Source organism: Eutrigla gurnardus, assembly GCF_963514095.1.
Source record: "Eutrigla gurnardus genome assembly, chromosome: 12".
NCBI lineage: Eukaryota > Metazoa > Chordata > Actinopteri > Perciformes > Triglidae > Eutrigla > Eutrigla gurnardus.
This window is the reverse complement of record NC_139926.1, coordinates 1,359,146-1,375,304: the sequence shown is the minus strand read 5'-3', so window position 1 is coordinate 1,375,304 and position 16,159 is coordinate 1,359,146. Positions and strand designations below refer to the sequence as shown.

Here is a 16,159-nt window from a genome sequence, read left to right as displayed (position 1 = left end):
CTGGTGGCCGCACATAGCCATCTCTCTCTCTCTCTCTCGCTCTCTCTCTCTCGACACACACGCACGCACGCACACACACACTCCACGTGTGTCTCTCCCTTTGTTTAGCTTAGCTTTGTGTGTTAGGTAGTTAGGTAATAAGGCTTTGTTAATTGCAGTGTTATCGATTGTGATCATTATTACTGATTTTAATAAACGTTATTATATTATAACTAGCGGTCTCTTGTGCTTGTGTATATGTCACTGGATAACAGCAGGTTGTGAAGGCTAGTGCTTGAATTTCACGCCCTTCTTAATTGTTAGATTGTTTTATGCTTCCATGCCAATGATCACGATGATTGGCAGGTGAGTATAAAACCTTTATATTGAGACTGAATACAGTTTTAGGTTATCTTTTCCCTGATCCCAGGGTGGTGCCCCGTTTATTCATGATTATATCATGATAATATATTAAATATAATTATTAATACCGATAATCATATTGATATTAATAATTAACTGTTGATAACCAAATCTGCTCCTGCTACAACCCCAACACCACCTAACATCGTTTTATGTGCTAATGTTATAATTGTTGCTGCTATTATTAGAAGTGTTATTATTGTAATGATTAGTACTACCAGTGGTAGTTGGTTGTAGTAGCAGATAGTAGTAGTAGTAGTAGTAGTCATAGCCTGTGTTGAGGGACAGATAAAAAATGCACACTTGAAAGAAAACAAAACCAATATCAACGATCTATTTATTTGAATGCCCCTGGAGAAAATTTTGATCAACAAGATCTGACCAGTTTAATCAACAACAAAAAACAGCAGCACTACAGCAAGTGGTGCACAAGAGGAAAAACAGATTGTATAACAGTGGAGTTATTGATTTTTTGTTTGCAGCGTCTTGCTCTTGTCTTGCAATTTGCAGACGGTCCCTGCGCACTGGCCGGGCTGCCGGCTGCGCATAGAGATCAATGTTGGCTTATTTTTGTAAAAAATCTGGGTTTTGGTCCCCCACAGCCCTGCAAAAAACACCAAATTTATAATGACATTTAGCAACCCCTTGTGTTAGTGTGTGTTGCTCTACCCATAATGCAGCAGGTGGGTGTGTCACATAAACACTCTAAATGAGCGTCGGTGTCAGACACCAAGGAGCACCGATGAAGCTGATTATTTGTCACCCTCGCAGTAACAATAGCTTGATTATTCAGCATGCTTCAGTGGTGCTGAGCAGCAGAAGGTACAGTCCATCAGCAGATCACATACGTGTGTTTGTTTCCAGGTAACAGTGGTGTTGCTGGCCCTGCAGGACCGAAGGGTGAAATGGGACTCAAAGGACAACCTGGAGGGCCAGGACCTGCTGGTAGAATTGGTGGGTTTCTTTTTGACTATTTGTGGAATCCTGTGTTTGTTGTTATGAAGCTGAACTAGACATGGTTCTTTGAAAAGCTCCCATCCACACTAACTGAGCTGCTGTGGGGCATGTCAGTGCACACCAGACCTGACAAGTAAAACCCAAGCTGTAACCTCCAGACAAATCTGGACTCACTGATGTCTGCTGCAGTCAAACCACGACAACTTTATTATTTTATTATGAGACATCATAGACCTGCCAGATTTGTAAATGATACAGTTTGCATAGCTTGCATTCATGAAAATGTATATTCGCCCCAAAAAACACCCATTCATAATCATTACTCTGATGTCTCTCTCTCTCTCTCTCTCTCTCTCTCTCTCTCTCTCTCTCTCTCTCTCTCTCACTCTCTGTGTGTGTGGTTGTAAATGTAGGTCCCAGGGGTCCACCTGGACTCCAAGGACAACCAGGGAATCAAGGAACAGGTGCCAAGGGAGAGAAAGGAGAACCCGGTTCCCAAGGTAAGGGTTTGGATATAGCATTTTGGTAGACGTCATGTTTACGTCACTAATAGTTGCAGTGCATTGTGGGTGCACAAAAACAGTGGAAACAAGTTGAAGTGGAAGATAGATTGTTGTAGCATAGGATGTTAGATCAGCAATACCAATAAAGATCATCTATATCTACTCTAAATTGCCTGTAGTTTGGGTGAGCGTAAATGTTTGTCTGTCTCTACATGTCGGCCCTGCGATGGACTGGGGACCTGTCCAGGGTGTACCCTGCCTTCGCCCAATGATAGCTGGGATCGGCTAAAGCCCCCCCGCCACCCTGAATACAGGATAAGCGGTAGACAATGGATGTGTTAAAATAATTACCCGATGGTTTAGAACTGGAGGAAGGAGATCGGAGTCAGCTCAAGGTCCAAACAGGGATTTAATCTTGATCAAGAGGAGAATTCACAGAGCAACATGCTGGTCCGTTACAAAGTGAAGACTCCACGTGTTGTGAGACAAACATGGTATTTATCCATCTTCTGTGGGTGTGTTTTCACTCAGTTCACAGGGATGGAAGTCGTAAACTCAGATGTTTATCTAAACCTTGCATGGGTCGCAAACCCCACCTGGGTCATAAACCACCCCTATGTCGCAAAGCACTCATGGGTTGCAAAACACACCCAAATGGCCACAGGCCACAGGTCACAGGACACATTTACATTCACACCAAACCTTCTCATGTGTAAGTCTTCAGTTCAGATATCTCTCATCAAGAAGTACAAAATGTCCATATCAGGATGGATGGATGGATCATCTGTATCTATCATCTTTCTTTAAAATTCCATCGTTGAGGAGGCCCTTTCAAGCAAAACACTGATGTTTATGGTTACATTACATTAAACAGACTGACTGGACTGATGAAGTCACCCTCAATTCTGTTCTCTGCAGCTCATTTCATATACGTTGTCACCTGTTTATTATGCACAATATTTAATCAATGATGTAGTTAATAACTATAAATTAGTTAACATTTTCAGTAGGATATTGTATAACGGTTAACAGTACTGATCAACCTTAGCAATATTAGTGTGTTAACCAAAAAAGCATGTAAATAGTTTAGCTAGCTAAGATTCTCATTACATTATCGCACTGTTCAACATTAGCATGTTAGCAGAAGTATCATGTAAATAGTTTGGCTAGCTAACGTTATAACACCACTCATTAACCTTAACAACATTAACATCTGAACAGAAATAACATGAATACAGTTTAGCTCTAATGTTTAAACACCACAGATCAATCTTAGCAACATTAGCATGTTAGCAGAAGAAGCATGTAAACAGTTGTTGATGTAATGCCATGGAAAAGGTACAGTGGGTCTCCCTCTATGAAGAACTGCTAACAAAGAAATAAAACAACATGTACCCTGACATAAATGGACAATATTTCCTCTCAATTCAATATCATCAGTATATCAACTGGTCAATCGGTCCTGTTTGGTGTGGTAGACCCCAGCCTCTATTGATCAAGTGCTCAGCAACCTTTCTTGTGCTACCATGATTCGTGTCTCTGTGCTGTCCTTCAGACTAGCCTTCTCTAGCCACTGGTATGATAACTCCATATCAGCCACTCTCCGTCCAACTCGAAGGACGGCTTATTTTTGGAAAAAAATCTGGGTTTTGGTCCTCACACAATCTGAACTAATTCACGTTCAAGTTCTTTATTTACAAATGTGTTGCGTTCAGTTCAAAGTTCACAGAAAAATTTACATTTTCAATGAACGCGTTCTTTTGAACTTGTTCATGCACAACACTGCGCCTGACCCCCACAGCCCTGCAAAAAACACCAAATTTATAATGACTTTTAACAACCCCTTGTGTTAAGGTGTGTTGCTCTACCCATAATGCAGCAGGTGGGTGTGTCACATAAACACTCTAAATGAGCATCGGTGTCAGACGCCAAGGAGCACCGACAAAGTTGATTATTTGTCACCCTCGCAGTAACAATAGCTTTATTATTCAGCATGCTTCAGTGGTGCTGAGCAGCAGAAGGTACAGTCCATCAGCAGATCACAAACATGTGTTTGTTTCCAGGTAACAATGGTGTTGCTGGTCCTGCAGGACCGAAGGGTGAAATGGGACTCAAAGGACAACCTGGAGGGCCAGGACCTGCTGGTAGAGTTGGTGGGTTTCTTTTTGACTATTTGTGGAATCCTGTGTTTGTTGTTATGAAGCTGAACTAGACATGCTTCTTTGAAAAGCTCCCATCCACACTAACTGAGCTGCTGTGGGGCATGTCAGTGCACACCAGAGCTGACAAGTAAAACACAAGCTGTAACCTCCAGACAAATCTGGACTTACTGATGTCTGCTGCTGTCAAACCACAACAACTTTATTATTTTATTATGAGACATCATAGACCTGCCAGATTTGTTAATGATACAGTTTGCATAGCTTGCATTCATAAAAATGTATATTTTCCCCAAAAAACCCCATTCATAATCATTACTCTGATGTCTCTTTCTCTCTCTCTCTCTCTCTCTCTCTCTCTCTCTCACTCTCCGTGTGTGTGGTTGTAAATGTAGGTCCCAGGGGTCCACCTGGACTCCAAGGACAACCAGGGAATCAAGGAACAGGTGCCAAGGGAGAGAAAGGAGAACCTGGTTCCCAAGGTAAGGGTTTGGATATAGCATTTTGAAATGGAAGATAGATTGTTGTAGCATAGGATGTTAGATCAGAAATACCAACAAAGATCATCTATATCTACTCTAAATTGCCTGTAGGTTGGGTGAGCGTGAATGTTTGTCTGTCTCTATATGTTGGCCCTGCGATGGACTGGCGACCTGTCCAGGGTGTACCCTGCCTTCGCCCAATGATAGCTGGGATCGGCTAAAGCCCACCTGCCACCCTGAATACAGGATAAGCGTTAGACTATGGATGGATGGATGGATCATCTGTATCTATCATCTTTTCTATAGAATTCCATCGTTCCATCTCAATTCAATATCATCAGTATATCAACTGGTCAATTGGTCCTGTTTGGTGTGGTAGACCCCAGCCTCTAGTGATCAAGTGCTCAGCAACCTTTCTTGTGCTGCCATGATTAGTGTTTCTCTCTGTGCTGTCCTTCAGACTAGCCTTCTCTCGCCACTGGTATGATATCTCCATATCAGTCACTTCTTCTATCTGTAGGCAGGGCTGGACTGGGACAAAAAAATCGTCCCGGGCATTTCCAGCTGAGACTGGCCCACCAGGTATTACTGGAAAGACAACGAAGCCTATGAATGAAAACAAACTTTTTTGTGACAATGCTTGTACAATGTCGGGCATCGGCCCTCGGCTGTAATTGGTTCAGCCCAGAATCAATCATGACTAATTGGCCGATCTACCAGTTTTGTGTACCGATAGCAGTGTTTCCATCAGGATTTTTGGAGACTATGTTGGGGGCTTGCGATCCTCTAAGGGTGTGCATGCACCCCTGGGAGAAAATTTGGAATAGATTTCATTTTAATGCATCAATTTGGTGAATTTTGAGAACCAAAATATAATATATCAATTACTGACCAACTTCTTACAAACTGCTGGTACTGATACAAATGTTGACATACTAAATGGGGTTGAGGAATTGAAGCATTCAAGAAAAGATGAAAAAAAAAAGACTTAAACACAGTGCTGAGCCTTTATACTATTAGTTTATTACAGGGTTCCCCAATTAGTTTTCACTGAGGGCCAAATTATGTCCAGGTTGCCAAGTCGAGGGCCAAATTGTCTTTTTTATTCATTGGACCACTATACATTGTTTTATGTGCCAATGTTATTATTGTTGCTGCTTTTATTAGAAGTGTTATTACTGTAATGATTAGTACTACCAGTGGTAGTTGGTTGTAGTAGCAGATAGTAGTAGTAGTAGTCATAGCCTGTGTAGAGGGACAGATAAGAAAATGCACACTTGAAAGAAAACAAGTCCAATATCAATGATTTATTTATTTGAATGCCCCTGGAGAATATTTTGATCAACAAAATCTGACCAGTTTGATCAACAACAAAAAACAGCACTACAGCAAGTGGTGCACAAGAGGAAAAAAAGATTGTATAACAGTGGAGTTATTGATTTTTGTTTGCAGCGTCTTGCTCTTGTCTTGCAATTTGCAGCACTCGCCCAGCTGCCAGCTGCGCATATAGATCAATGTTCTCCGTCCACCTCGGAGGACGGCTTATTTTTGTAAAAAATCGGGTTTTGGTCCCTGTAGCTCGCAGTCTATGATATTACAGTGGGACAGACGCATCATTTGTGTTTGAAAAACGTTTCACTTCAGATTTATTGATCCCGGAAGTTCGAATCTGTGAATATATTTCCAACTTTACCGAACTCTTTATTTCACCTTATGGCAGGTTATTGCATAGTGTCACTGGGTCCGCACGGGCTGGACACTTTGCTCTTGCGGGCCGGATTTGGCCCGCGGGCCGCTAATTTGGGATGGCTGCTTTATCAGTGGCGGCTGGTGAAATTTTTTTTTGGTGGGGCTGGTGTGCCAACAGATTTCCCTGCCTAATCTAGCATAAGCATTCAAATGAACAGTCGGAAAATGACTACAGTTCCACAATAATAATTTAATTTCACAGTTTCACAGAAAAAGTAACAACTTACAGCTATATTAGACTTTATACTATCAAATACTATACAATACAATCAAGGGATACATTCACAACAAGGGTATGATTTCAGCTGAATCTATACAAATCAACAGTGTGTGAGTGAATGAGTGAGTGAGTGTGGGTTGAATTATTATATGGAGAGAATGAAACAAAACATTTCCTATTAAGATGTGACATATACAAAGAATTGAGAACCAAGTTCAAAAATTAAACATAAACTGATGAAATTAATACCCTCTCTAATCAAGAAAAAATGCAACATTTACTTGGAGAAAACAGCATCAGTGCCATAGAAGCAGCAAAATTTGTCATTGCATGTCACAGCCTGAGAGAAACAACAAAGCAGTCTCCACAACTATATTACTATTACATATAATACTATAATATTATTACATATTGCCCATTGAATGTAAAATAAACTTAAAAGACACTCTGTTCCTCTGTGTGTGTCTCTCTCTCTTTCTCGTCCTCTGTGTCTCTGTTTCTCTCTCTCTTCCTCTGTGTGTCTCTGTGGTTCTCTGTTCCTCTGTGTCTCTGTTTCTCTGTGTGTGTGTGTGTGTTTGTCTCTCTCTCGGTTTTATTTGTACAAGAATTTGGCTCGTCTTTCTATTTGAGAGGCAAATTTTTCAATGACCATACTGTTGAAATCAGGAATGTCTTTTGTCATTTTCTTCTCGATGGAGAGCATAGCCAGAGCGTTGAGCCGATCTTGTGACATAGTGTTCCTAAGGAACGTTTTTATCCTCTTTAAGGTAGAGAAGCACATTTCAGACTCTGATGTTGTCATTGGTGTTGTGATGATGATGTTGAGAAGACTTACAGTTTCAGTGAATGTTTCTCCAAGGTTGTTTTCCATCAAAACCTGATAGAGAGCCAGTGCACCTTTGCAACTCCGGAACTCCTCATTCTCGTAGATCAGGGACAGTTCTGTTTTAAGTCTGGCCTTGTCCAATGAGGGATAGGCTTCCACCGTGGTTTCCAGCGCTGAATCTGGGAACTTTCTGCTGTGTTGTTGGAACAAGTCTCCTTGCAAGAGAGTGGCGCTGATGAGGTGCTTGGTGAAAGAAAACCTCTCCTTGGCATGGCTCATGATGGTGTCACATACCTATGCGATAATATACAAATTTAAAAAAGGGAAAGAATTAGGTCTTCACATGTCTCACTACAATCAATGTTCTGAATAGCTAGCCTATATTGTGTAATAAACCAAAATGGTTAACTGTAATTATTCATAGATATCATATGGCAATATACATTTGAGTCTGGACAACTATATCAAGTGGCGAGCATCTTCATTAGATTTTATTTGATGATGTCTCTGTTCCTCTGTGTGTGTAGGCAAGTGCTTACCTCCAGTGCCAAATGGTGCTGCGTGTCTTGTCCCAATGTTCTCCGTTTCTTTGTGGGTGGCTCCTGAACAGGTCCCCTGTACTCCTCATCCTCAACCAGATTAGGAACAGCCTCCCTGATCCAATACATAAGTTTTGGAGTCAGTTGTGAAAACTGGTTAGGGATGTAATAACCAAACCCAAGGTTGTTATAATTACTGGCAATTATAGTTCATCTAAACTTCACAGATAAATTAATTATTTGAATAAGATGACATACACTACTCACAAAAAGTTAGGGATGTTTGGCTTTTGGATTAAATTTCAGAATGCATGTAAAATGCACTATAACCTTTACAGGTGAACTTAAGTAAACCTTCTCTAAACTTTTGAATGCACATGTCCAATGTTCAATGTTTCTGTTCTTATTGAATAACATGCTGTTCTGTAACAAGGTGATCAACCAAAATCACAACACCTGTCTGATTTAGTGGTTCAGTTGTCATTTAACCTCTAAATGTTCTGGTTCAATGACAATTTGTATTCAAACAGTCCTCTTCATCTTGATGTTCAAATTTTGACATCATCACTTTAAAATTGATCAAGTTATTGAGACATTGAGATTTTTTGTTGTGGTATAGCCACCACTGTTGTTAGCTCTTGTTTGAGATAAAGAAATTACCATTACATCCTTCTACTTAAATGCCCTGCTTTGGTAGAATATCATGAACATAGAAGAACAATAGAAAAGAATAGCATGAACTTTTTATAAGGATATTCTTGTCTATGTGAGTAGTGTATAAGCATTTAAGGCTACACATAATTTATGCAGAGAATTAACAATTAGGCTAGGCTACATAATAATGCATTTAACATACCTGATAGCCTGCATGCGGTTAAAGAATGTCTGGGTGATTCCTGCGATGTAGACAGCATCGATGTTTCTCTTCTGGAGCTGATTATACAGCATGTCTACATGTGGCATGATCTTATGGAACAAGGCTAGGAAAAAACAGAAAGCTTCATCTTCCAGCATTCTCACATAGCCTCCAGCCTCTCTCTTCGTAGGGCCACCAAACTCTTCACTGTTCCGGATGGTCTGAAAACACTTCACCAGATCATTCTTGTGCTCATAGACTGTGTTGACTGCAAGACTGTTGAAGTTCCAACGTGTTGACGATGCACTTGGAAGTCGGTGTGCCACCATCTCATCTAGCACTGCAGTTCTCTTGCTCGATTTTGAGAAAAAAGAAGCAAATCCCCCCATGTCAGTAAAAAAGTGACTGATCTGAGGGATGTGGGAGGTTGCCTGCTGCATTACCAGGTTTAACTGATGGGCATAACAGTGAATGTAGTGAGCGTTTGCATAGATGTCCTGTACCTTTCGCTGCACTCCTCCAGTGGCACCCCTCATTACCGCTGCCCCATCATATGCCTGGGCGATCAACTTTTTTTCTTGTCCCTCGGGAAGGATGCTGTGCAGTCTCTCTAATAAGGCACCGGCTATTGAATCCGCACAGCTGTTGGGTAGCTTGATGAATTCATAGAAGCGCTCCTGTATATTGTCGCGTCCATCCATGTATCTCAGTACGAGGACTAGCTGACAGTGTGTGGAGATGTCAGTAGTCTCATCAGCTTGGATCGATAAAAACTCCGCTGTCTTCACTTCATCTAAGATCTGTTCTCTCAGAACTGCCAGCATACAGTCCAGGAGCTCGTTCTGAACTGTCTTCGAGGTGCCTTTAAATACGGTCGCATGTTCAAGGTGCTCCCTCAGGTCCCGATCAATGGATGCCATTAAGTCGACTAAACCTCTGAATATTCCGGCGTTGTGTGAGGAATCCCTTTCATCATGTCCCCGCATTGCCAATTCAAAAGCACCACAAAATTTCACACAATTGATGATCTTAGATAAAATATTGCGGTTTTTATCTACCTCTTCATTGTGCCTTCTTACAGCAATGCGGTGCCCGTCATCTAGCTGCGTTGCTATGCTAATCTTTCCGAACACAGCTAGCTTAACGCAGTTTTCCATGTGAACTTTGGATCTCTCATGCTTCTTGATCCGTTCGGAAAGGTGCTTTAAATCAGTTAGTCCAGTCTTTGTCCAAGTCGAATCACATTTGTCGCTTCTGAAGAGGATACAGGGTAAACAGAAAAGTGCGTTGGTTGCTCCACAACCTGCCAGCCACGTCTTACGGTCGAACCAGCTCCGACAAAAACTCTGTTTGTACAACTTATCTTTCTCCTGGGTTTGCTGGGAAATGTTGATTTCAGGCTTGTCGGGTCCCAGCTCCTTAACCAGAAGTTTTTCCTCCGTCGTCCGTCTCGCAAAAGGGTACATTAATAATGATTTCACCGAATTTGGTGAAAGCTGCTGCTCTTGAACTCCAGTTGCTACCTCCATCGCCATCGCCATCATCTCTTCCTCGTCGTCGTATTTTTTTCCCTCCGGACAGAGTCTGGGAGTCGCACTACGAAAAAAACGTTCGCTGGCTCCTCACGTAGCTCTAGCAATCCTAAACGTTCACGCATTTTACGTAGCAGTTGGGGCTACATTTCCAGCGCCCCACAGGCGTTAAATTTTGCGGCGTTGATAGGCCAATTATTCATCATTTTCACCTAGCAACCATAACAGGATTGGCTATTTAGCTGCAAGTCAGGGGCGCTTTGCCGAGCGCCCCATGAGAGAATGATACACTGTTTGTCAGTGGAAATTCACTGTTTAATGAGTGTCAGTTGGTGGAAATGTTGTTTAAATGATTTAAATTGCATGTAGGCACACCCACACACACACTATTAAGTAAAACTGACATTGATTAAAAAAACAAAACGCAAAAAATATCCCCTCTACAGCTGGTGGGGCGGAGCCCCAGCGCCCCCTATGGGCCAGCCGTCACTGTGCTTTATACTATTAGTTTATTTATTATTAATAATAATTAATAATAATAATAATAAATAATAATTCTAGAATGAAGATATCTCAACATATCAATTAATAATTACATTATATTGTTCTTATTAAGGTAAATGTCAGGGTTCGGGGAAGACGTGGACTCGAAAAAGGAGGTGAGGCCCTGTGGCTAAAGCCTGGGCTGGTAGCTTGGACGGGCGGGCCTCCGCTGGAACTGGTGACGGATGGACCCCCGTCAGAACCGATGTGAGCAGCATCGGGGAGGCTTGCTTCCTCGTGCCGCACCTCCTCCTCGAGGTCAGCAACCGACGAGCCAACTGCCGGTTAGCCAGCTGGATGCTCCATGGCCCTCCCAGGGCCAGACGAGTACCCCTGAACGGGTTCAGGCAGGAGCTGGGAAGCTGTGCGGTGGCTGAGACATGGTCTGGTGGCATGGCTGAGACTGCGGCATGAGTGGATAGCATGGCTGTGACTGAGACAGGGGCTGGTGGCTTAGCTGCGGCTTGAAAAAACAGTTCGCTAGCAGCAATTTGGCGTGTCCTGCTAGCAGGATTGGTAATGAAGTCCCCATACCACCGTATGATTCTAAGCCCATTGACTGCTGGGTCCTCTTTCTGTTGGGTCATTCTGTCAGGGTTCGGGGAAGATGTGGACTCAAAAAAGGAGGTGAGGACCCAAATGCAGTAGAAAAAGAAAGGATTTATTTAAATTATTAACTAAATACAAAACCAAAACTAAGACAGGAACAAAGGGCCCTAGTTTCGTAGACCAGGCGCAGTCAGCTTTCAGCGCACCTGCGCCGCGCCGACGGGGTGTGTCCGCCTGGACTTTGCAAGTTTCGTGCACCGCGCAGGCTCGCGCAGGCACACCTCCCGTCTCGCCCACCGGCGCAAGTGGGAAAGAGGGAGGAGAAGAAGGCGTGAGTGGGAGACGAGGAGGAGACGAGGCATGGACTGGGATTAACAGAGCCGATTCAGATCTTCACCAATCAAATGAGCTCCTCTCCTCTCCTTTAATGCGTTAGGGGAGGTTCAGTGCAAGTTCCGTCACTGACAACCCGATGACAGAAGCAGCGCCGCTGCTCCCACAACGCGCATCACGCGCTGTGCGTGCGTATCATAATAATAACAATGCCGATATTATAAAAAACAGGAGAGAGAGAGGGAGGTGTTTTGGTCCGAGAGGCTGAGTTTCCGTTACGCGTGCCATCCGCCTTTGATCTGACGTCAGATGTGACGGGACAATCTATATAGATATAAATTCACGTGTTGATTCAATTAGTTGCATTAAGTGTTTGTTGTGATTATTTATTGCATTTAAATGTGCCTGGAACTGTGGAAACCTGCCTGTGAGGTCTCGGTGACGTGTGCGCACTGCGCGCCGTCAGCCAAACTTCCACTCCACCAGCTGTGATTCGCCTTGAATGAATGGACTTTATTTACGCCTTGCGCCTTGCGCCGAAAGTAGACCAGGTTGGAGCTGGCGAGCTTTCAGCGCAGTCTCGGTGAGGCTTTTTGCCACGAAACTTCCGCTACGCCAAGCTGAATCTGTGACGCCTCCCCCTGCTGCGCCGCCACACCCATCTTGGCGCAGGCGATCCACCAAACTGCCAAACTGACGGTGCGCAAGGCTGCGCGGGTCGAAACTTGCATTGCGCCGGCTCTGCCACCCTGCACCGCCCTGCGCTGCGCCACGAAACTAGGGCCCAAAGTATCAAACAAAGAAAACCACAAGGGCAAAAACGACCATCTAAGAAACACTTACAAAAAGGAACCAAAACACGACGGGACACGGGAGGCAGAACGAGGTACAAAAATATCCAAAGACAAGACGTGGTGCAGCATGCAGGGGAAGACGAAGACAATGACGATGACAATGACGATGACGACAGCAACATCGACAATGACCCAACAATGAGACAGGGGAAACACACAGACTATATACACAGGGAGGCAGGGAGCTGACGAGGAACAGGTGAAACACATCAGGGCAGGCATGGTAATCAACACGAGAGGGTGGGGGAGTCAAGACAGCGGAAACAACAAGGACCAGGAAGTACGAGACAGGAAATCACAGTGAGGGCAAAATTACAAAATAAAACAGGAAATCAAAATCAAGACAACACAGATCATAACAGAAACACAGATCATGACAGTAAATTAGCTAGCTTGTTAATTCCACTGCTTTAATCTTGCACTTGTAACAAAGTTATACGAACGAAGTTGTCACTCATCCCACAATATCAATGCTGTTTCCTACTGTATGATTTTGTGGTTGAAGCATTAGCTATTAATATTACTCATTAATCTGTCTCTCTCTCTGCTTCGTAACGTTGCTACTCCACTAATAGTCGTAAATGGAAAACCTCTCCTCATTGAGTCCAAGACTTGACACAAATCGGTTTACTTTACATAGAAGTGACTATGGCAATAGTCCATATAAAAGTGGTCGCCACTCTCCATCCTGGAATGTTGATTTGAATAGCAATGTCTGTTCTGTCTGTATTTTATTTCTATGGAATAAACTTTGACTGTAACAGTGTCCAGCTCTGTCACCTGTTGCTGAACTACACAAAACAAAGACAATGAGCCGCCTCACACCCTCCTGCATTGAATAGTTTACTAGTCCAGTTTGTTTTGGAGGCAGTTCTGGTTAAAATTACCTTTGATAGTGATACAACATTCCATACTGTATAATACATGACATACGTATGACATACTCGGCTGATGGATTAGGTTCATATCAGTTCATGTAAACTGTTAGTGTTGTTGATATTTGACCATTTATCCTCCACAGGTCGTCCCGGACCACCAGGTCCCAAAGGAGACAAGGGAGACCAGGGAACATCAGAGTGTAAGTTCGCACACCGTTGACTTGAGAGCAGTGTTGACAACAATATAGATTAACTATTTCCAACTACTATGATGTCAGTTTCAAACACACATATGTTCTGCTGTTATGTATTCACCTAATATTTAGTGAACATCATCTAAATGATTCTGAGCTCCCAGCTGTAACTCTGTGTTACCACAGTGATGGTGCGTCTGGTGCCGGGGAGAGCCAAAGGGCGGGTGGAGGTGAAGCACAACGGGATCTGGGGCACCGTGTGTGACGACAACTTTGACGCTTTGGACGGCAAGGTCATTTGTAAGATGCTGGGCTTCCAAGGGGTCGTCACCACCTTCACTGCTAATGCAGGTAAGAAGTCCACTGCCACCATAACATCATGTTCAATGCACAGTATACTATCCTCTAATGTGGAACAAAACCCTTCACCCTAAATTGTGAACCCTGTCTTTACCCAATGTCAGTTGGGATTGTCGCTACAAGCAACCAACACACATTCAGCTGAGAGACACCAGTTAACATGGTCACTGGTTATACCCAAACACTGGAGGAGGTGTCTACACACACATAATAATAATAATAATAATAATAATTATATATATGCTCATTACTCTATACACTCATTACTATACATGTGCAGTGCAATATACACTTATTACTATATAAACTCATTATTATATATGCTCATTGCTATATTCACCCATTATTGTATACGCTCATTACTATATACGCTCATTATTATATAACCTCATTATTATATACGCTAATCGCATTATATATACGCTCATTACTTCTTTAGGAACGACAGATCCTTTGATTTCTCAACTATCAGACAAATCAAAGGATCTGTCGTTCCTAAAGAAGTAATGAGCGTATATATAATGCGATTAGCGTATATATACGCTCATTACTTCTTTAGGAACGACAGATCCTTTGATTTGTCTGATAGTTGAGAAATCTTAGGAACGACAGATCCTTTGATTTCTCAACTATCAGACAAATGTCATTAAAAGTGAAAATATTCAAGTAGTTGTGTTGAGAAGGGGGCCTTTTCCCCCACTTCTCTGAGTTGTTAAACGGTCCAAACGGGAATCTCTACAAATCTTTCAACCATTCTCACCCTTTGCTGAACCTGTTTATGACACCTGAACTTATTAAATGACCAGTTGGTTCCATCTGTGTGAGCAAAAGCCTCTTGCAACTTAAACATTGCTTGGAATAATTCAGAATTGTAACTTATGGAAATCACCTGATGAATGCATGGCTTTCTGTCACACTGTTGTCTTTCTGCAGGGACTGGTAGGATCTGGCTGGATGAACTGAAATGTTTAGGAACAGAGTCTGACATCTTTAGCTGCCGACATGCAGGAATTGGTGTTAACAACTGTGGTCATGGTGAGGATGCTGGAGTGCAGTGTGTCTAGACTGACACCCAACTGAAGGCCAGACAGAAAATGTGTTTCAGCTGTTGTACATTGTTTGATTTATGGTGTTGATTCTCTCACACACACACACACACACACACACACACACACACACACACACACACACACACAGAGGGCATATACTGGCTGGATTTCATAAAACAATGCACAGAATTGCATTCAGTCTCACTTTATTATTCAACACATTAGTTTATATGATACTGTAAACACAAGATCATCCTAATAAAACTGTCTTGGAATCAACTTCACAGGTGTCATTTCTCCACTTTGTACTCAGTTGATTAATAATATTTCCCAGAGGAGGCTGAGCTGTGGCCTTTTTAGACCAAATCATTGCTGGCTTGTCCTGATCGATCCCCGTCCTCCTCCACTCGGCCTCTCTTGCTTTCAGTGACATGCCATCATCATCATCATCATCATCATCATCATCATCATCATCAGATGACCTTCCATCCGTCTGACATCATCACACATGACTTTGCAGAGGTCAGGAGAGACGAAGAGCATTCAAGAACAGGAGACGTGCTAAGGAACGGATTCTGACACAGCTGCCTTGGTCACATTTTCCCAGAAGCCTCAGGGAACGTGCTGTGGATAAACATCTTGAGTTCACATAGAGTGGCATCGCAGTTGATACACTTAAAGTTGAGCCGAAACATCATTTCAAATCTGTAAGGTGACGTATTTCTGAGTGAAACAGGCCAGACATAATGTTGGGAGGAATTTGATTTGATGGTTGTAAAGATTAGCTCACAACCTTCTCTATCTCGGATCGATAGATGGATGATGTCATTATGGATATTAGATAAATAAATGAATATGCTTATTAAATAAAGTGTGTGTATTATGACATTAAACTCCTCTTATATAAAAACATGATGCAATATACAAATAAAAGTAACAATAAATAAATGTGTATTTATTAGGGTTGTAAACGATAAACCGATGCGACCGGATATTCGGTTCAACCAGTGAGAGATACGGCTGCATCGGTAGCAGCCTCCTCAATCGATACGAATTATCAATGAATTCCTAGATGAATCGGTTACAGAGTCATGGATCGGGTATCGCGAGACTTTGAAGCGGTTGGCGGCATCATATCTATGGGCGGCATTACACCAGCGTCTCTAAAGCAACG

At 42.6% G+C, this 16,159-nt stretch overlaps 1 protein-coding gene across 2 annotated transcripts in view; it reads left to right on the top strand.

Moving 5' to 3' along the window:
- LOC311021602 (uncharacterized protein) overlaps positions 1-15,705 on the top strand; it is a 67,265-nt gene extending 51,560 nt beyond the window's left edge. Inside the window, exons 10-16 of one of the 2 annotated variants that reach the window (XM_084022256.1) lie at positions 1,267-1,356; positions 1,773-1,859; positions 3,926-4,015; positions 4,417-4,503; positions 13,526-13,582; positions 13,763-13,927; positions 14,870-15,703. In XM_084022256.1, the coding sequence (XP_083878382.1) occupies positions 1,267-1,356; positions 1,773-1,859; positions 3,926-4,015; positions 4,417-4,503; positions 13,526-13,582; positions 13,763-13,927; positions 14,870-15,000 (707 nt within the window). In that variant the 3' untranslated portion in view covers positions 15,001-15,703. Of the gene's footprint in view, positions 1-1,266; positions 1,357-1,772; positions 1,860-3,925; positions 4,016-4,416; positions 4,504-13,525; positions 13,583-13,762; positions 13,928-14,869 lie in introns of both variants that reach the window. The other variant, XM_084022257.1, reaches the window with a different exon arrangement.
- Positions 15,706-16,159: the final 454 nt, after the last annotated feature.